Here is a 21246-nt window from a genome sequence, read left to right as displayed (position 1 = left end):
TATGTGGCTCAGGTAGGGCAAGGTCTGGGTGCCCATGGGCTTTGGTTTATGGGAGAACATCTCCAGGAGATGTGCCCAGGACTGTAACAGACTTACAGGGTCAAATAAGATTTACACCTTGTGCTATAAGGTGTGGGCAAGCATCAATTTCAAGGGGTCTGTATTTGTGGGTATTAAGGGAGTGGATGTTAAAAGTCAGCAATGGTGGAAGCAGTCCAGTGTTTACCTGCCATCATGACTGATCTGACAGTGACTGCATGTTCCCCTTCTCAAGACAAAGTGAGACTGTGGCTGTGGGTGCCGGATGCGGTTCAGGTGCCCTATGAATTGCTTGCCCCACCTTAAGGCAGGATGCAGATGCTAGCCTGGCTCCCCTGAGCTGTTCAGCCACCTCCCTGTTACCCTAGACTGGGCTGCTGCTCACCTCCACCCCCACTGTGACATCCACAAAGGCCTAAGGACAGGCAACATTGCTGGCTCCCATCACACAGCCGACTCCCAAACCCTCAAGCCCAATGGGGACAGCACCCCACCCCACCCCACCCCCTTGAGAGTGCATAGACCTCCCAGCCTGCCCCAGGCGATGCTCACATTTTCCAGTGTTTAGATTTTATCCACTTTATTAATGAGGCAGGCAAGAGGCCCGGGTGAGGGTGTGGGGGTTGCTTCTGCCCCACTGAGAGGAGGGGGTCGCAGACCAGACCAATTCAGAGAACCTCAGTCCTTGGCGGGAAGAAGCCGGGCCCAAGTGGCCCTGACCATTGCCAGCAGCAGAGGTTTCGCCCACTCAAGGCTCCCAGCTCCGGCGGGCAGACATGCATGGGGTGGAGCAGCCCCTGGAGGCCAGTGGGGTGCGGGTGGAGGCGGCACAGAGCCGAGGAGCCGCCCCAGGAAGAGGGAGCGGCCTGCCGGGAGCCAGGGAGCAGCTGGCGCGGGCAGCAGGAGCCTAGTTCCGGGCCATGGGGACCCTGCATCCTGAGCAGCACTGGGTAAGAAGCCGGGACTTGAGGGTCGGCAATCAGGGAAAAGGGGAGCATTGAAGAAAGATGGGCTATGGCCATCCTGGTCTCACTGTGCTCATGGTTCTCAGCCCAAGGCTGTCTGTCCATCTGCTTTAGCCCTCAACTAGAGAATGAAGAACACAAGAGTATGGGGTGGGCATCTGAATGAGGCAGTGCCAGATTAGTGAGGGGTTGCCATGGAGACAGGTGTGACTGGACATCAGAATGGGATCCCAGGTAAAGAGGTGGGCCGGAGGAGTCCAAAAGCACGGAAGAGATCAGAGATGGGTCCATGGGGACAGAGAGGACCATGGAGACAGATGGGGCTACAGGGCATAGCAGCTTTGGGGCATAGACATGAGTCTTTATAGAGATGGCTTGTTTGGGGAGAGATGAAACTGGAGATTGAAGAGTAGTCTCTGGAAGCAGGGACATGGCCATTGGAAGAGATGGGCTATAGTGGTGGAAATGTTGGGACATGGACATCAAAGGTGGGATTAAAAGGTGATGGTGGTGATGTGAGCCTTTAGTCTCAGGACACAAGAAGCATAGGCAAGTGGACTTAAGTTTAAGGCCAGTTCCAGAGCCAGCCAAAGAGACTAGGAAAGTGGTGGGTGGAGATGAGGACAGATACAGAGGGCCTTTGCCAGGTCAGTCAAGTCCCCAAAAGAGTGGACAGAGAAGACGATGTGGGGGGCAGAGTGAGGTCAAGCACAAGGGATGGAGCAGTGACAGGTAAAGTGGGATCTGAAATGGAGCAGCCAGGGTCATGTGGAGGTGCCCTGGGCAGAGAGGCCACATTGTTACATGGAGTCTGTTTATGGGTGGTGGGACCCTAGCCTCACTGTGCCCTCTTCTTATCTACCTAGCCCTCTTGGCCACTGATATGAGCCCCTGTGGGCTTAACGAGAGCCTAGTGGACGAGACAACAACGTGTGCAACACCCAGGGTCCCCAACACATCTGCGGTGCTGCCACCAGGCGATTCCGGCACATCACCAGTGCTGCCTATCTTCTCCATGACCCTGGGTGCCGTGTCCAACGTGCTGGCGCTAGCGCTGCTGGCACAAGCTGCAGGCCGTCTGCGTCGGCGCCGCTCAGCTGCCACCTTTCTGTTGTTCGTTGCCAGCCTGCTGGCCATCGACCTGGCAGGCCATGTGATCCCGGGCGCCCTGGTGCTTCGCCTGTATGCTGCAGGGCGTTCGCCTGCTGGCGGGGCCTGTCATTTCCTGGGAGGCTGCATGGTCTTCTTCGGCCTGTGTCCACTTTTGCTTGGCTGCGGCATGGCTGTGGAGCGCTGCGTGGGTGTCACGCAACCGCTGCTCCACGCAGCACGTGTATCGGTGGCCCACGCACGCCTGGCACTAGCGGCACTGGCCACCCTGGCTTTGGCAGTGGCGCTGCTGCCGCTAGCACACGTGGGTCGCTATGAGCTACAGTACCCTGGTACCTGGTGTTTCATTAGCCTTGGGCCTCGTGGAGGTTGGCGCCAGGCATTACTTGCCGGTCTTTTCGCTGGCCTTGGCCTGGCCGCGCTCCTTGCGGCACTCGTGTGCAATACACTCAGCGGCCTGGCCCTCCTGCGAGCCCGCTGGAGGCGTCGCCGCTCTCGACGTCTCCGGGAGACCACAGGTCCCGATGATCGCCGGCGCTGGGGGTCCCGTGGACCCCACTTGGCCTCTACTTCGTCTGCCTCATCCATCGCTTCAGCCTCCGCCACCCTCCGCAGCTCCCGGGGCGGCGGCTCGGCGCGCAGGGTTCGTGCGCACGACGTGGAGATGGTGGGCCAGCTCGTGGGCATCATGGTGGTGTCGTGCATCTGTTGGAGCCCCCTGCTGGTGAGGAGCGCAACCGCTCCTCAAGCCACACTCCTTCCTGCCCCCTCCTGGGCTCCGCCCCCTAAAGACCGTGCCTTCACAAAAAGCCAAGCCTGTCTCATCCCTCTGCTATCCCCGGCTCTACCTTCGTCCTCTTTGGATCTCTGTAACTTACTCCCATCCACTCAAGCCTCTCCGGTTCGTCCCTGCGCTCCATCCATTCCTAGCCTCCTTCCTCCTCAGCCTTTTGACCTTTCTTCTTGCCTGTGTGCTGGCATGATGGCTCTTCTCTAGCCAGACTCTGCAGTCACTGACGACCTTTGCTTAGTCACTCTCCTTCCCACAGTATTTGCCCTGCAGGGCCCTCCCCGGCATCCTAACCTTCCACCCCGCCCCTTCTCTCACACCCGTCCCACTGCTTTTCTCGCAGGTGCTGGTGGTATTGGCCGTCGGGGGCTGGAATTCTAGCTCCCTGCAGCGGCCGCTCTTTCTGGCTGTGCGCCTCGCGTCGTGGAACCAGATCCTGGACCCATGGGTGTACATCCTGCTTCGCCAGGCCGTGCTGCGCCAACTGCTTCGCCTCTTGCCCCTGAGGGCCGGTGCTAAAGGTGGCCCAACGGAGCTGGACCTAACCAAGAGTGCCTGGGAGGCCAGTTCACTGCGTAGCTCCCGGCACAGCGGCTTCAGCCACCTCTGAACGTGCCCAGCCAAAGCCACTGAGCAGGGCTCAAGGGTGTAGAAAACCTCAAATACAGCATGCCATGGGCGATGTGTCCTGCGGGGCGACAGCACACACTGTGACCACATATTGGTGAAAAAAGGCTCCACCCAGACGAGTACAATTCTAACATTGGGCACACGATGGCGTAGACACGGGATGTTCCAAATATCAGAGGTGGGATCCCCGGGTCATCAGCTCCAAGAGCATGTGCACAACCCTGAGTCCTTAGTTCTGAGATTGGAGCTCCCCTTAAATGCAGCGAGGTTTTGGATTCACTTCCTGTCTCTGCCGCCGCCACAACAGGCTCTTGGAACCATTCTGCTCACTTTTGGTCCCTAACTATACTAACAGTCTCAATACCCTATACCCACTACAGCCCTGAGTCCTATCCTGGCTCCTCACTAATGCATGTTCCCAGCTTGACCTTTCAATTGAGCCCCATCACAGTCCTGTCCCCCAGAGTCTGCCTGCTTGTCACCTGTTTCAAGGACGCTTGCCCCAGATTGCACACAGAGGCTGAAAATACATGTATGGGGCAAACCCCAAAGGGCTTTTTAAAAACCAAGAACTCTTGGGCAAGGCAGGGGCTTGGGGCTAGTAGCCTCCCGCCACAAAGTCGAAATCCCGGAAGGCCGCCTGCTCCGCAGCTGTGAGGGGCCGCGCATCCCGTGGAGGGCTCAGCGTGGGCAACTCTCCAGTGAACTCCTCATCGAAGTTGCTGACGTCTGTGCGCCCCGAAAGCGTAGGCACGAAGGGTGGGGGCAGGCGACGAGCCAGCAGGACGTCCCAGCCCAGAGTCTGTGGAGAGGGGGACAGAGAGTCATGACGGAGGCTGTGGGGAAGTCTGGAGAGCAGAAGGAAGTAAACTAGGTGCAGAGGGACTGGAGCTCAGATTAATCAAGGGAGTCTGGTGTAGCTCAGAACAGCCCTTAAATGACATGGGCCTGAAGAAACAGAGGGCGAGGATTGGGAGTAATGATGGGCAAACAAAAGGAGGTAACATTTGAGAGGAATCATGGCAGCTGGGGGGGAGGGCAAAACTCGAGACAGAGCAACTAGATTTGGGGTGGGAATGAACTGGGAGAAACACCCAGGTCCTTGGGATGACTGACAAGATGGGGAGGGGGTCTACTCACCCGAAAAAAAGGCTGTTTTTTCACGTCTTCCGCGTCGCGTTCAGTGGATCCCAACCTCCGCTCTGGGTTCCTCCGCAGCAGCTGTAAGACGACACACGTCAATGCATATATGATTCTGGTCCCTGAAGGACCAGATAGTGGGGGTGTGCTTACCCTTCTCATGATGCCAATGGCCTCTGCCGACAGAAAGCGGGGATAGCGAACCTCATCGTTGACAATGCTGTCAAACACCTCCTCCTCATCGTCCCCAGGGAACGGAGACTGGGGGGAGGGGGCAGAAAGAGCCAGGGTGAGAAAGATGCCACTTTTAGCCAATCCAGCATACCCACCACTACTACCAAAGGGCCCTACCCTTGGGAGTTAACGCCTTTACACCAGAGCTGGCCTATAGAGGGCTAGTGTCCCATTTTAGTTACAGAAACTGAGATCGGAGAGGCAAAGCCAGCATGCAGTAGGGGCAGATTCCCATCCCACTTCTCTACAGAAGAAAAGGCAGCCTAGGTCTCACCTCGCCAACCAGCATCTCATAGAGCAGCACGCCTAGTCCCCACCAGTCCACTGCTCGCGTGTAGGATGTATCTGTCAGCACTTCCGGCGCCAGGAACTCTGGAGTCCCGCAGAATGTGCTGGTCCGGTCTCCATAGCCCATCCCTGGGTACGGTGGAGAATGCATGACCATGTAAGCCAATAGTGGCTAGGGGAAGTAGAACATGAGACAGTCCAAATAGCCAGCCCTACCCCAAATCAGTTTGGGGGTGACCCTGGGGGGTGGGCTAAAGCTGTTAAACTACCCTGAAGTTGTTATGATGAGCAGGTGCCTGCAAGCAAAGCCCATAGAGAAGAAAATGTCACCTGACCACCTGCGTACAGCCTCACCAGAAGGTAGCCCACCCTCTATTCCTCTCATCCCAGCATTGCAGCCCCTCACCCTCCTTGCAGAGGCCAAAGTCTGCGATCTTGACGTAGCCCTCAGTATCCAGGAGCAAATTGTCCAACTTCAGGTCCCTGGGGAATGGGGATGTCAGGGGATGTAAAGAGGGATGATTGGGAGTGGGGATTGGGGCTTTGTACAGAGCTTAAGCATGTCCAGTCTGGACAGAATGTATTCTCATGTACACACCTGTACACAATCTTGTGCTCATGGAGGAACTGCAGCCCCAGCACCACACAGGCCGAATAGAAGCTGCAGAGACGCACAAGATCACACAAGCCTGGCTCCACAGGCGCCAAGTCCCTAACCCATGGGGTCCCAAAGCTGTGCAGGAGTCAGGCATCAGGGTGGAGAAGTGGGAGTAGGGTGGAGGGGTAGGGGGTAAGTGAAGGGGTGGGGATAGGGTAGAGGGATGGGGAGTAGGGTGGAGAGGTGGAGGGTAAGGTGGAGGGGTGGGGTGGGGCCTCCGATGATGAGCAGGAAAGGCATGGTGATGGAGTGAGGACTCACACAGCCCGAGGCTCTGAGAACACATCACTGTGGATGTGCAGCATCAGGTCTCCGCCTGCTGAGTACTCCATCACAAAGCACACGTGCTCTGGGGTCTGGAAACAGCCGAAAAGGTTCACCAGGAAGGGATGTCCTGCCCTGGTCACGGCCGCCAAAATCCGCTTCTCACACATCAGGCTGGGCAGGAGGCAGAAGTCAGAGGGCCCAGCTGCTCCCTGACCTATGCCCATGCCCTCCAGGGCTCACTCAACCGATATCTGTTGAGCCTGCACTACTGTGCAACTTTGGGCAACTGGATTACTCTCTCTCAGTTTGGGCAGCCTTGGTTGCTGCACATCCAGAATCTATGCATTGTCTTGGGGAGCAGGTGAGGGCACAGGTGAGGGCTGATCAGATCAGTCCAAGTCCATGTTAGGGACCAGCACCTAGTGTGAGGAACAGGATCTGATCTTCGGTGTGGAAAGGCTTCTCTGTTTCCGAGAGAGGACTGTAAGCACAGCCCACATGGAGCACATAACCAGAAACATCACCAAGCCCTGGGCAGAGCTTTAAGGTGGACATGACTGGGCTTCTCTCCAGATCAGTAAATAAATTCCTCCTACTTATTTAAACTTTGAATCAGATTCCTGGTTATTTCAAAGGTGGCTGGGAAGTCTAGGGACAGCCTGATGCCTCTAAAGGGATCAAGAACCACGAAGAATGATGCTTTAAATAGACCTTCTTCCTTGACCCACCAGACAGTCATATGACAACAGCATTTCCATGGGCATTTGATGGACAGATTGGGAAGCTAAGTTCTGAAGGAAGGCCACTTTTCCCCAGCACCCAAAAGCACAGCGGACAGAGGCATGATTTTAACCTGGGACTCTGACCCCAAAAGAAGGCAGTCCCATGTCCCTACATTTGAGTCCTGAACCTCCTGCCTACTGTGTGACCTCTGGCAGGCAGTTAAACCCTGAGTAGAATGGGAGACAACAGCATTATTCACTCTGGAAGGGAGAAGGGGCACAAATGAGTCACAAGAACTACTTCCTAAGCCACTCCTCCTAGGTAGGAGGGTCCTAAGCTCTGGTAACACCAGTCTCTCACTGAAGTATTCAATAGCACCCTCCTCTTGGTCTGTTTCCCCAAAATCCTCAAGAGCCAGGACAGGGCCTCACCTCTCCACCTCATCTCGGGCTACAATGTCACCTTTCTTCAAGGCTTTGATGGCAAAGAGCTCTCCACTGGAGCGGAATTCAGACAGCAGCACCTGGCACAAAGTGGGCACAGGGGCCTTAGTGGACAGCCTGGGCTCTTGAAGGAAAAACTCCAAGCCCCTAAGTCCTTCCCCTGCCTCACCTTCCCAAAATGACCTCGGCCCAGCACTGCCAGGAACTTGAAGTCCTCAAGACTCAGGGACGACTTCCCCAGGGGGCTGTGGAGAAAGGGAGCTGATGAACTCAGAGGGTAGGCAGGAGTGGGGGTGGGGGTGGGGAGACTAGGGAGGGTTGTCACCTGCACAGGCCAGGGCCTGGAGTCTCCTGGGTCTCTGAAGGCAGCTCTGGAGAAGTGGTGGATTCATGAGTTGGAGAACTCTGTGATGCAGAAGTCACAAAAGCCACAAGTCAAGAGCTATCCCCAAGAGCCAACAGGGCCCTAAGCTACTCCCTCCCCTCCCTGTGCCTGGTCCACACCCACCTCCCCAGGAACCTTTCCTTCTTAGATTACTTTGCCTTCACATTTACACATTTTTTGTTTGTTTTTTGTAGGACTAGGAATGAACCTAGGCCATTACACATGCTACCCCCAACACTTTTCTTTTCTTTGAGCAGGCTCTCACCAAATTGCCCAAGCTATCCTTGGACTTGTGATCCTTCTGCTTCAGCCTGCCAGGTAATTTGGAGCCCAGGCTTGTATCACCAAGCCCAGGTCTCCCTCCTTTTGTAACCCTTTGCTTAGACTACCCGTGCAGGTATTGGCTGACTCTTTATTGAAGAACCCTGTCCATCTCTGCTCCATTTTTCTCCCAGTATACTTCATATTCAAATGTCTTTTATCTGCTTGTTTTATTTACTGGTTTCAGCCTGGATAGACTGATGGATTGACTGATTTATACTGTTGGGCATGGGAGGCAGGACCTCACACCTGCTAGGTGGATGCTATTACAGAGCTTCATCCCAGCCTAGCCATGCCTCATGAGCACATGACTGAAAAGACTCAGGCCTAGGACAGCCTTAAGATGGCTGAGATGAGGATAGGTGCTTATTATACCAAGCCTGGTGATCTGAGGCAGATCCCAGGACTCACATAGTGGAAGGACAGAATCAACTCCTCCTGTAAGTTATCCTGTGACATTCAAATATGTGCAGCAGCCTCCCAAAAACAATAGCACACAAACACATGCATTGAGAGAGAGAGAGTCAGACAGAGAATCAGGACCTGAGGGTGCAGCTTATGGTACAACACTGGCCTAGCCATGTGAAACCCCAAGGTTCCATCTTCCATCCCCTTTTCCTAATGGAAAAAGATGACAAGTAGGTAGCACAGTCAGGTATGGTGGTTCACAATCTCAGCACTCAGGAGGCTGAAGCAGCATTATACAAAAAGAAAAGAAAACTGGGCCAATAGCATGGCTTGGCAGGTAAGGCATCTGTTGCCAAGCCTGAAAACCTAAGTTTGAGCCCTGGCGCCCTGGGAGAGAACGGACTGAGCCCTCTGACAGGTGTTCCTCTGACTTCCATATGAGTGCCCACGTGCTCATACAAAATAAGTAGAAGGATAAAGTTTTTAAAAGAAGCCAGGTGTGGTAGCACACACCTTTAATCTCAGCACTCAGGAGAGAGAAGGCAATCTCTGCAAGTTCAAGACCAGTCTGGTCTACATAGAGAGTTCCAAGATAGCCAGGGCTATACAAAGAAACCCTGTCTTGAAAAATCAAAAAAAAAAAAAAAGTAAATAAATAGATAAATGTTGAATACCAATGGGCCAGCTATGCATACATAGCCTACAGAGCTAGAAATAGTTGGAAAGAGAGTGGGGGTTTGAAAGAAAATGGCCCCCAAAGGGACTGGCAATATCAGGAGGCATGACCTTGTTGAAGTATGTGTGGCCTTGTTGGAAGAAGTGTGTCACCGTCGGGGCAGGCTTTGCTTAAGCCTTACTCAGTGTGACATTCAGACCACTTCCTGTTGCCTGAAAGATGTAGGACTCTCAGCTACTTTTCCAGCACCATGTCTGCCTGCATGCCACCATGTCCCACCATGATGGTAGACTGAACCTCTAAACTGTAAGCAAGTCACCCCAATTAAATGTTTCCTTTATAAGAGTTGCTGTGGTAATGGTGTCTCTTCACAGCAATAAAACACTGACTAAGACAAGGGGTAAAAAGAAAACGAGTATTTAGTAACCCACACAAGGTCTATCTATGACATCCCCGCTATAGTGATCGACAAAGTCCTGGAGTAGGGCTGCACCCACCTGTGCAGCACCCAACAGGCTCACAGAACTGAGTCAAAGCCTTAATTATTTACAAAATAATTAAGGTATGACCACAGAACTAGAGGAAGTTCATGACAGCCACACCCCCACTTCTTTTGGAAACCGCCATCAAGAAAGCAACACAATTTGTCTTTGAAATATTTTTTTTTCTTTGTGTTCTGGAACAACAGCCCTCTAGCTGGACTTAAGACTCACTCAACAAGAGGGAAGACATGCCAGGTACTGGAAACCCAGCCAACTACCCAGGGCTAGTGCTAGGGGATATTATTTTGGGGTGTGTTACTTTTGTTTATGTTGCATTTGTTTAACTCTGGGAAGCTGTGATTCTTTGACTGTCTAAAACACCAGATGGTCTAATAAAGAGCTGAATAGCCAATAGCAAGGCAGGAGCAAGGATAGGTGGGGCTGGCAGACAGAGAGAATAAATAGAAGGAGAAATCTGGGAGAAAGAAGGATCTGGGGATAAGAAAGGAAGGAGGAGGATTTCAGCGGCCAGACAGACACCCAGACACCCAGACAGACACCCAGACAGACACCCAGACAGACACCCAGACACCCAGACAGACACCCAGACACCCAGACACCCAGACACCCAGACACCACCCAGACACCCAGACACCCAGACACCCAGACACCCAGACACCCAGACACCCAGACACCCAGACACCACCCAGACACCCAGACAGACACCCAGACACCCAGACACCCAGACACCCAGACACCCAGACACCCAGACACAGGAAGAAGGAAAGAAAAGGTATATAGGAATAGAGAAAGACAGCCCCAGGCCAAAGATAGATGGGATAATTTAAGTTAAGAAAAGCTGGCAAGAAACAAGCCAAGATAAGGCCAGGCATTCATAACTAAGAATAAGCCTCCATGTGTGATATATTTGGGAGCTGGGTGATGGATCATTCAAAAAGCCAAAAGAGTAAAACATCACACAACAGAGTAATGACGTCATGGTCTTGGAGGAGAGCCTACAACACCACTTTACTAAATCAGCATCATCCCTATCTACACTCTAAACATGTGTCCTTACACCCACAGATAAGCATGGTCCTCATCCCTCATTCATCAAACTATAGATGGAGACCACTACAGAAAAACCACAATCAATCAAAACACAGAGTTGTGGAGCCCAGTCCCAGTGGATATATCTACAAAACCCTCCCACACCTAAGGCCCAGGCACTCTATGGAAGAGGAAGGGGGTGGAACAACTGTAAGGACCAGAGGATGCGGGCGTTTGCTGTGGGACTGTGTCAGAGGCTACACATGTAGTCTCGACAGCATGACTGCCCAGGTGAGACCTGAACAAGGACAGTAACAAGACACGCCAAAGTGGATGGGAAAAGCCCACGAGGCTTCACCCTACTCACAGAACCACAGGCAACGAAGACGTGCTTATTAGAGTAAGAGAAATAGCCCTTCCCAGGGAAAAGCACACTAACTGGTTATTCAATATTAAATGGTCATCCTTGAAAACATACAAATCTGTGACATTATACAGGTTGAGCAGGTTGTATTTAGGAATATATAAATGCTTGCACATACATATATGTATGCAACAGCGATTAATGAAAAAAAGAGGCCATGAATTTAAAAGAATGCAAGAAGGGGTCTAGCTGAGGATGACCTGCACTCCTGACTTCCCTGCCTCTGCTTTCCAGAGCAGTAATCACACACGGGTACCTTTTCTGCTCTCTTCTCACCAGCTCATGGTTTGTTTCTGTTTCTTTTCTTTTTTCTTCAGTCTGGGAATAGAACCCAGAGCTGCAAGCACACTATTCAAGAACTCTGCTAGAGAGAAAATCTCAAGCCCCGAAGCCAACATCCCCCCTGGCTTTGGTTTCTGAGACAGAGTCTGGATGTGTAGCCCAAGCTGGCCAAGAACTTACTACATAGTCTAGACTGGATTCAAACTTGTGGGGATCACCTTGCCTCACCACCCCTTGCTAGGATTGTATGATCACATCACTGTGCCCAGCTTCCCAGCTGACATTTTTAAGCTAGGATAGAAAACAACTGGAGTACTGGGATGTTGTACAATTGGCAGAGTATTTGCCTAGCATGCAGAAAGCCCTGGATTTCATCATTGGTACCCTATAAACCAGGCATGGTAATCCCAGCACTCCAGTGACAGAGGCAGGAGGATGAGGCGTTCAAGAGTTCAAAGCCTGAAACTAACAAACAAAAAGCCTGGTTCTTCTGTGTGATCCTTGGTTAGTTCCTGGAGGTTTCTGAAAAAGTTGCAGATTCCCTAGGCTGCTCTGCCTAGAGGAGGTGGACACTCACCAAGCTATACAATGTGGAGGGCAGCCCTGGTGGGCTCTTCTGGGACGAGCTGTCAGAGTCAGCACCAAGGTTCAGCTTCTCCATGGATATATCTCTGCAGGAGAGGGCAGAGGATGAGTTGGGGAGCTAGGACCCTGGAAACAGGAGGGACAGGTGAGACCGGGGCCATCCTCCTTCCTTACCCAGTGTGCCGGACCTCAGAGCCTGGAGATGCATTGGGACTGAAGGTGCCCGTGGTGACAGCATTAGGGATGAGTCTCCGGAGCAGCCGCACCCAAGTTGCCACATCAATGTTCATTTGTCTGGCACGCTGAAATGCCTTCCCTGGGATAGCAAGGTTAGGATCACTACCCATGACATCCTAAGGTTCCCTGGCTGTCCCACCCAGCTCTCTCAGGCCACTCCATACCTTGCTGTTTGGAGAAGATTTTTTTCTGCCTTTGGAGCCTAGGGATCCGCTCAATGATGGGATTTCGAAAGGTGACCTGTGGGGACATGCTTAGCTGCAGTGGTCTCAGGAACAGAGGCATTCACAACCTGAAGTATGGAGCACTAGGCCTCTGAGGGCAAGCGACTTGACTATGGCAGCCACTTGTAAAGGTGAGCCTTTGGCAGTGACTATGCACAGGGCGATGACCTTCCTCGTGGATTCATTACTAATGGGCTCAGAGCTCGATGGAAGAGGAAGAAAGTCATGACTACCAGACCTCCTTTCTCTTCCCTCTGTCTGTCAGCATGAGAGCAACTGTATTCCATGTTGTGCTTCCCCATAAGCCTAGAAGCAATGGGGTGAAACGGCTGTGACCTGAAACCATGAACCCAAAGGAACCTGCTTCCTTTGAGTTTATTTTCCTTGGGTATTTTGTTGAGCAACAGAGAGCTGATGAGTATGGAAGATCAACACACTCACTGTCTGCCTTCGGAAGTGCCTATCACTCTTCTCCTCACCGTGACAGAAACCTTTCTTCCTTAAATTGCTTTTGTTAGGGTATTTTACCACAGCCACAGGAAAAGAACTTAAGACAGAAAACATTCACATTCAAACCACAACAGACTTCCATCTTGGAAATGGAGGAAGCAGGCAATTAGACCCTCCTCTGGAGAGAAGGAAGGGGTCTGGACCAACAAGACTGATGTGTAAGTCCAGAAACCAGTGTCACATCACTTAATGACCTGACCCCCAGGGTGGCCACACTGGCATAATCTGGCACTGTTATTAAGCTTAACAATGTCCCAAAATGTTCATTTGTCTGGCACGCTGAAATGCCAAGGAGGCCTGTGTGTTGAAGATTTGGTCACAAACCTGTGGCTCTTTGTGGGAGATGGTGTAACCTCTAGAGGATGGAGTCACCCATGAGGGGAAACCATGATTTAGTTTAGTATTCCCAACTCCAACACGTAATAGGTACTGAATTCTAGATCCAAGCGTGTTCCTGTGCAGCTGCCATGTGTGGAAATCAAATTTTAAAAAACTCTGGTTTCCAGTTACACTAGCCACACTTCAGACAGAACATTCTATCCACAATGGAACTCAACATGGTGGGCTCAGTGAAGAGGGAGCTCCAGAAAGTTCCGTCAGGTGCACCCTTCACTTGCTCTTAGGTCAGCAGCAGCATCCGGCCTTCACTTGAGTTTGCTGTTGCTGCTGCCTTGTAGTGCTGGGGGCAGAAGCCAGAGGTTTGAGCATGCTAGCCTTGTCCTGCATGCTAGGCTCACCACAGAGTTTGGTTCTTTGAGACAGACCTCATGACATAGCCCAGGCTGGAGTGGCAGAAAATAGGGGTTTGGGGATTGTTTTTCTGTTTTTCAGACAGGGTCTCTCTGTGTAGACCTGGATAGCCTAGGACAAACTGTACAGACCAGGCTGGCCTCAAACTCAGATCGGCCTGCCTCTGTTTCCAGAGTGCTGGGACTGAAGATATGAAACACCACATCCAGCTGTTCTGTTTTTAAGGTAGGGTCTCTTTATCTTTTACTCCTTGGTCTTTCAAGACAGGGTTTCGCTGTGTAGCCCTAGCTGTCCTGCAACTTGTTCTATAGACCAGTGGCCCCAAACTCAGAGATCCACCTGCCTCTGCTTCCAGAGTGCTGGGATTAAAGGCGTGCACCATCACCTGGCTTTGAGGTTATATGACACCTGGTTTTATTGTTTGTTTGTTTGTTTGTTTGTTTATTTTATGGGTGTTTTGCCTGCATGTATGTTTGTCTTCTGCATGTGTACCTAGTGACCAAAGAGGCCAGAAGTAAGTGTCAGAAACCCTGGAACTAGAGTTACAGACAACAGTGAGTGGCCATGTAGGTGCTGGTAATCAAACCTGGGTCTTCTGGAAGAGCAGCCAGTGCTCTTAACTGCCGAGCCATCTCTCCAGTGCCCACATCTAGTCTTATCTGGAACTAGAAACGGGGTCCAGGGCTTTGTGCATGCTAGGCAAGCATTCCACCTATCGAGCCCCATCACCAGATCACCATGTAATCTGCTGAAGCACAATCTTCTGGGAACCCATCACATATGAGGTCCATTCCTGCTGAGCCTTTCTTATGTGAGATGTGCTGCTCCTGGCATTAGTCCCAGCTCTCAGGAACCTTACTTCCCATGAAGGCTCAGAATCATCTGAAATTAATCTCCCCATGCTGGACAATCAGAGACAAGGAGCAAGAAACATTAGGATCAAAGTTCAGGGGTCAGGCTGTACCTCAGCCACCAGGCAGCCCTGGGGCTCCATGTCCAGCTGCACCTCGTGCCTCTCATTGTCCAAGAAGTCCTCCAGCTTCAGAAACTTGAGCGCACACAGGCCCCTCTGGTCCCGCCAGAACACAGCCAACTCTAGCTCCCGTGCCTCAAAGGAGAAGAATTGGGGTCATTATCTCAGGTGTGTGAAGTCCAGTTCTTCTTCCTCTAATCCCACTGTCCCCAGCTCAGCTCACCCTCTCCAGCTCCAGGGTAAAGCTCTGGTCCCAGGCACTGGGGCCGCATGGCTTCCATGCTGTCTGTCCTACCACTGCATTGTCCAGCTTGAGCACGGTGCTGACCTCAGCTGAAACCAGAGGAGGGCAACAGGAAAGGGGGGAGGGGTGGTGCTTGCTCCACATCCTGTCAGTGTCTTTCTATAGACCTCCCCTCAGCATTCTGCTAGCTTGCCTTGCATAGTAAAGCCTTTAATTCAGAGTGTGGGTTTGAGAAGGGGTTGTTCATTTTTGGTGTGTTTTTCTTTCGGTTTAGAGATAGAATCTTACTGCAAAGACCAGGCTAACCTAGAACCCACTATGCAACCCAGACTGGCCTGGAATCCTCTCGCTTCAGCTTTCCAGGTGTTATGATTACAGGCATGCACCACCATGTCGGCCCTCATTTTTGTTTTATGTTTTATGTAGCCCAGGCTGGTCCTGAACTTCTGTTCTTCCTGCCTCTACCTCCTTTATTTTTATGTGCATGAGTGTTTTGCCTGCATATATGTATGTGCACTAGATGTGTGCCTGGTGCCTGGAGAGATCAGAAGAGGGTGTCAGATCTGCTAGAACTGGAGTTATGGAGGGCTGTGAGCAGCTATGTGGATGGTGGGACCTGAACCAACTACAAAAGTACAAGTGCTCTTAACTGATGAGCCATCTCTCTGGCCCCTAATTTTTGTTTTTTAATTATGTATACATGTTTATGTCTGAGTGGGAGTTTGTGCACATGAATGTAGTGACCAGTAAGGCCAGAAGAGGGCATCAGACCCCCTGGAACTGCAGTTATAGCAGTTAGGAGACAGCTGATGTAGGTTGGGGTCCTCTGCAAACTTAGTCCATCCTCTGACCAGAGCCCTCTCTCTAGTGCCCATTCACTGTTTAAATAGTATCTGTTTAAATAGTATAAAAGCCAGTGCACCTGTGGTCCCAGCTTACTCGGTGGGCTGAAGCAGGAACATCACTTGAGCCCAGAATTTGAGGGCAGCCTGGGCCACATAGTGAAACCCTGGCTTTCAATTAACAAGCAAAAAGACAAACACATCTGTAAGTAAAATACTACAAAAGCAAATACTACCCTCCCCACTGCCACTCACTTGTGTTCTCCATTTCCCCCTTGAGGCTGCTCCGTCCACTAAGGCTTCCACTTCGGCTATAAAGGCCCCGGGCTGGGCGGCTTAGGAAAGGGGTACGGCTGTCAGGGGTCCCAGGTGCCCCCACTGAGGGGGAAGGGTTCCAGGGGATGGTCTCTGGAAGATTCCTGCAGCCTACCACTCGTACTTCCAGGGTCCCTGCAGGAGGGGCAGGCTCATGGAAGGCAAGCTGAGGAGATAGAGAGAGCAGCAGGGGAAAGGACCTCTCCTCACGCAAGTGGCAACGGACAAAGGGCAGCAGCGGGGGGCTTTGACACGGTGTCAAAGGAGGCGAGGGGACTGACATTTTGAGAGAAAAAAATGTACAGGGCAGCCAAAAGGACTAAAGAAAAGAGTAGCACTGTGGGGGCTAAGGTTTAATGATCTGCCAGGAGCTGGTAACAGGGCAGAGGACAACAGTGCCAAGGAGGAGGGGTGGGGACAATGGTTTAGAATCTGAAGAGAGAGCAAGAGCAAGAAGGGGGGCTGCTTGCCTAACAGAGATGGCAGTGGGGACCAGGGTAAGAAGGGAAGGAGACAATGGGATGAGCAGCATTCAGGGCTGAGGAGTCAGGAGAGCCAGGTAAGCAGTCTCAGAGTTAGGCCCTGAGGGGTACAGTCACTCTGGAGCCCACCTGTGAGTGGTGCAGGCTTGCTCAAGGTGCTGTAGTGTGTGGCAGGGAAGGGCCCAGGCAGAATTGCACTGAAGGCTGCTGATGAGGCCACGGTGAGCTCCTCTCGAAGCAGCCGCCCCTTGGGATGATCTGCCGGCAGCTCCCCGAGGCGCCGCTCCAGTGCCTCACGCAGCAAGCCCAATTTTTGGTTAGATTCAGTCAATTTCTCCTGAGCCTGAGGCAGAAGGCAGAGAGCTGAGCATAGGCATAGGCCCTTCCCCAAGAATTCACCCACCTCCAGCAACTTCTTCAAGCCTAAACCTCAAACCTATTTGGTCCCAACAATGGGAGCCTTAAAAACTAGGCCTTGCCCCTTGCTGCAGCCAGGATCCACGGAGGCTCCATCCTCACCAAAGCCTTTTCCTTTCTGGATCCCTGCCTGCTTCTCACCTGTCCACCATGCTTCTCACGGTGTCCAATGCCTCACTTAAAGCACTCTTGCTGATGCCCAACCTCTCACAGGTTTCAATTTAGGCTCTGCCCCCTCCGGAGCCTCTACCCTGCTCCTAGCTTAAATTTGTCCTGATGTCTCTCCTCTTTCTTATTGAGACTCCATACTCAGTGGCAGCCTATCTGGGTGACAGCTCCATCCCTCACCATGACCTGTTTCTCCCTCTCTCTCGTATGTCACGGACCTCATCCTCCCCCCTCTCTTCAATGCCCCTTCCCTGGTAGAAGCCCTCAGTGTCACCTCGCTGACTGCCTTGCGGTCCGGGGCCTTGGAAGCGCTGAGCAGGCGCAGGACGTTCTTGGCGCCTTCTGCCACTGCATGCTCCACTCTGAAATGGTGTCTCAGCTCCTCAATGCGAAGCTCTACCACTCCCAGGTCTGGACCTCCTATGGGCATGGGCCACATGACAGTGAGACAACCTTCAAACTAGCCTGATCCCAGACACACCACCATGTGCAAGCACAGGCACCCCCCCCACACACACACACACAGCCATGAAAGTGCATCATGGTTTTTTAACTGGAAGGGACTGTCACACTTTTACCCAAACTCAGTCTCTCTTGCTCAAACACCATAATCCCTAGAGACTCGGTTACCCAAGTACATTCATCCATATGACACACAGGCACACTGTCAATCTAGACTTAGGGACAGACATATTGTAACAGTCCCTTGTCATTCCCAGGGAACAACACAGGACAAAGGGAGCACTATAATCTACAAGGGCAGGTATTATCTACACCAGTGGCCATCACCCATACATTACATTTTCACCAAGGGACTGTCATCAAGACGTAACTCAGACATCCCTAAGATGCAGACACTCTTCATGTCCTAGTGAACTGCCACCAACAGGGACACAGTAAAGAACTGAACATGTGTGCCCTGCACCAGTTTACATGTGGAGCTCAACTCTAATACAGATGGTATTTGAAGATGGGGCCTCTAGGCTAGATGAGGTCACAAGGGAAGGAAGACACACAGAGCTAGCAAGGTAACTCACTGGCAGATCATCTGCCTGGAGCATAGGAGCCCCGGATTCCACTATGTTAAAGTTACATAGTGAGTTCCAGGCCAGCCTGCATTACATGAAACCCTACTAGAGAGAGAGAAAGATAGAGGGGGAGGGGGGAGGGGGAAGGGAGGGAGGGAGAGAACGAGTGAGTGAGATAAGGAGCCTTCTCCAAGACTGGTAACCTCAATTTGATTGCCAAAACATGTAGGGGGCAGTGTAAGCCACGCCTGCTAGAAGCTGGCTATAGGTGTGCCTGACCACGCCTGTCAGGGTGTGGTCAAGGTGAGGTCAGGATGATGCCTGATAGGGTTTTAAGGGGCAGCAAGGCACATGGGAGCCCCTTCTCTGGCCTCCCTGCCTTGCTGTCTCCAGCATGCTCTGGCTTGCGTCTGGCTAGCATTTTTCTAATAAAGGATATCTTTATCTCAAGCTCCTTTCATTCCTTAATAAGAACCCCCATTGTGGAAAGAGAAAACTGACCCCCAAAAGTTGTCCTCTGACCTCATCCACTTGTGCCAACACATACACAAAAGTAAATAAATAGAAAAAAATGTTGGTTATAGTAGCATAGGCCTATGATCACAGCACTTGGGAGACTGAGGCAGGAGAATTAACAAAAGTTCAAGATCAGCCTGGACTACAGAGTGAGACTATATCCTAAAACTTCAAGAATAGTGACTTGGGAGGTAGCTCAGTGGTTAAGGGCACTTTGCAGAGGACCCAACTTCAGTTCCCAGTACCCATGTTGGGCAGTTTACAACAGACTGTAACCAGAGCTCCAAGTGGGATCTGGTGCCCTCTTCTGCCTTCTCTGGGCACCCACATACATGGGCACACACATAATTTTTTAACTTAAAAATAAATTTTAGGGAAAAATCAAGAATAGCTAAATGTAAAAGATCAGAGACAGCAGAGAGTTTGCCTGTGTGCACCTGCTTTCTTTCCCTCCAGAGCCTCCCACCCCAGCTCCCTCTTCTTCCACCATCTTAGGTCACAACAGAAAGGTGGTCATCTCCAAGCCTTCCTCAGAGAGCCTAGCCATGCGGATACCCACACCTGTCCTTGCAACTCTGAAGAAACTACCTTATGTTTGTGGGGCCTCATTTGAAGCTCCTGCCTTAGGTGGCTCAAATCTCCCAAGACAGACACTGTGAGCAGGCTTGGCCACACTGCCATCTTCAACATCTCGAAGGCACTGCCATTTTGGTATCAGTTTTAAGTACACTGAACCTACAGGCAAATAAACACACACTCAAACCATAAAGACACAGTCCTATTGTCACACAAGGGCACTGTCAGAGGTCAGCTTGTCAGACAGACATAGCTCATCATTCAAACATGGACACAGTGACTCTGTTAAAAAGCTAACATCCTGAGTCTGGAGAGACAGTTCAGTGGGTAAAGTACATGTTATGCATGCATGAGGACCTGAGTTCCAATCTCCAGAATCCACGTAAGAGGTCAGATAAAGCAGTGTGTCTATAACCTAGCTGGACCAAAGAATCCAGGAGACCAACTAGTCAGCCAGTCTAGGTAAATCCGTGAGCTCCAGGTTCACTCAGAGGCACTGAATCAAAGAAGAAAGCAGTGCTGGGTGTGGTGCACACTTTTAATCCCAGCACGCAGGGAGCAAAGGCAGGTGGATCTCTGTGAGTTTGAAGCCAGCCTAGTCTACAAAGCAGTCAGAAATCCTGCAGCAAATTAATTAAGGTAGAGATTGATACAGGAAGGCAATTGATGCTGACCTCTGGTCTTTATAGCTATATGTACACATGCATACACAGGCTTACTCCACACACAGAGAAACACACAGACAGACAGAGACATCGTTCTGCCCAAGCACAGGATCAAACCCATTGGGTTAGTAATGCATGTCTGTAATCCAAGCACTAGGAAGCAGAGCAGACCTCTGTGAGTTCAAGGTCAGCTTGGTTTACACAGTGAATTCCAGGACAGCCAGAACTATACTGTGAGACCCTTTGGGGTGGGGGAGGAGGGAGAGGGGGGGAGGGAGGGAGGGAGGAAGGGAGGAGGAAGAAGAGGAGGAGGAGGAGGAGGAGGAAGAGGAGGAGAAGAAGTAGTGCTGTGATACCAGCCCTCAGGAGGTTGAGAAGGACCACAAGTTCTAGGCCAGCCTGGGCTACCTAGCAAGTATGAGGCTAGCTTGTACTACAGAGTGAAAGACTGTCCCAAAAAGAGATAGTGGTATTGGAGGGATGGCTCAATGGTGCACAGCACTTTCTGTTTCTCCAGAAGTCCTGGGTTCAGTTCCCAGGACCTACATAGTAGCTCACATTCATTTATAACTCTAGTTCTAGGGGATCTGATGCCCTCTTCTGGCTCTACAGGAACCAGGCACACGTGTGGTGCACAGACATGCAAGTAAAGCATGACACACATAAAATAAAAACAATAGGGGAAGGGAAGAAAGGAGAAAAAGAAGAGAAAGGAGGGAGAAGGAGGAAAAGGAAGAAGAGGAGGAAAAGGAAGAAGAGGAGGAAGAAGAACAAGAAGAGCAGGAAAAGTTGTCAGACTCAAGCCTTGGGAGAATCCTAGACACTAACCCACTACCACATGGACAGAACAGAGGAAATGCCGTCACATGATACATAGGGAAGCAACACTAGAACCCACAGGTGCAGACCCAATGTCATTGGTAAAAAAACAAAAGTGGGTGTCATATCCAGGACAAAGGCACAAGGACAATCACAGCCCAACACAAAGCATAGTGCCTGGTGGCATGGGGATGACAAATGGTCACACAGGTGTAGGGGATTTGTTACTCACAGACACAAGACCTGCCACATCCATTCATGGCCCTCTGAGGACAGAACCACTGTCTGTGTGTGTAAGGATCCTGACTCAGTCACCTGTTGTTGGACTTTCTTTGGACCATCAGCCCCAAATAATGACATGGAGACTTATTATTAATTATGAAAGCTTAGCCTTTAGCTAAGACTTGCTCCCAACTAGCTTTTTTTTTTTTTTTTTTTTTGAGACAGGGTTTCTCTGTGTAGCTTTGGAGCCTATCCTGGCACTCGTTCTGTAGACCAGACTGGCGTCGAACTCACAGAGATCCACCTGCCTCTGCCTCCCGAGTGCTGGGATTAAAGGTGTGCACCACCAACACCCAGC

The 21246-nt window shown here is 51.5% G+C and overlaps 2 protein-coding genes across 4 annotated transcripts in view; one reads left to right on the top strand and one right to left on the bottom strand.

The window, feature by feature from the left end:
- Positions 1 to 127: 127 nt before the first annotated feature.
- Ptger1 (prostaglandin E receptor 1) lies at positions 128 to 3814 on the top strand. Of its 2 annotated transcripts, none has more exons than XM_035442565.1 (2): positions 128 to 2838; positions 3248 to 3814. In XM_035442565.1, the coding sequence occupies exons 1-2, from the start codon at positions 1771 to 1773 to the stop codon at positions 3512 to 3514; spliced, it is 1335 nt and encodes a 444-aa protein (XP_035298456.1). In that variant the 5' UTR covers positions 128 to 1770; the 3' UTR covers positions 3515 to 3814. The 2 variants fall into 2 exon arrangements, with proteins under 2 accessions (XP_035298456.1, XP_035298457.1); XM_035442566.1 differs by lacking the exon at positions 3248 to 3814 and having other exon boundaries at positions 128 to 989; positions 1871 to 3146.
- A 247-nt stretch (positions 3815 to 4061) lies between these two features.
- The window catches only part of Pkn1 (protein kinase N1), a 30293-nt gene continuing 13108 nt past the window's right edge, over positions 4062 to 21246 (bottom strand). The window contains exons 5-22 of one of the 2 annotated variants that reach the window (XM_027406153.2): positions 17337 to 17482; positions 16607 to 16820; positions 15936 to 16130; positions 14818 to 14927; positions 14586 to 14729; positions 12302 to 12377; positions 12075 to 12216; positions 11893 to 11986; positions 7613 to 7692; positions 7457 to 7532; positions 7276 to 7367; positions 6116 to 6292; positions 5795 to 5929; positions 5603 to 5679; positions 5183 to 5325; positions 4828 to 4935; positions 4675 to 4755; positions 4062 to 4336 (exon numbers count right to left, since the gene is read on the bottom strand). In XM_027406153.2, coding sequence (XP_027261954.1) covers positions 4133 to 4336; positions 4675 to 4755; positions 4828 to 4935; positions 5183 to 5325; positions 5603 to 5679; positions 5795 to 5929; positions 6116 to 6292; positions 7276 to 7367; positions 7457 to 7532; positions 7613 to 7692; positions 11893 to 11986; positions 12075 to 12216; positions 12302 to 12377; positions 14586 to 14729; positions 14818 to 14927; positions 15936 to 16130; positions 16607 to 16820; positions 17337 to 17482 — 2294 coding nt within the window. In that variant the 3' untranslated portion in view covers positions 4062 to 4132. The remainder of the gene's footprint in view (positions 4337 to 4674; positions 4756 to 4827; positions 4936 to 5182; positions 5326 to 5602; positions 5680 to 5794; positions 5930 to 6115; positions 6293 to 7275; positions 7368 to 7456; positions 7533 to 7612; positions 7693 to 11892; positions 11987 to 12074; positions 12217 to 12301; positions 12378 to 14585; positions 14730 to 14817; positions 14928 to 15935; positions 16131 to 16606; positions 16821 to 17336; positions 17483 to 21246) is intronic. The other variant, XM_027406155.2, reaches the window with a different exon arrangement.

This window comes from Cricetulus griseus, chromosome 3 (assembly GCF_003668045.3).
Source record: "Cricetulus griseus strain 17A/GY chromosome 3, alternate assembly CriGri-PICRH-1.0, whole genome shotgun sequence".
In the NCBI taxonomy this organism is placed as follows: domain Eukaryota; kingdom Metazoa; phylum Chordata; class Mammalia; order Rodentia; family Cricetidae; genus Cricetulus; species Cricetulus griseus.
This window is presented reverse-complemented; position numbering and strand designations above follow the sequence as displayed.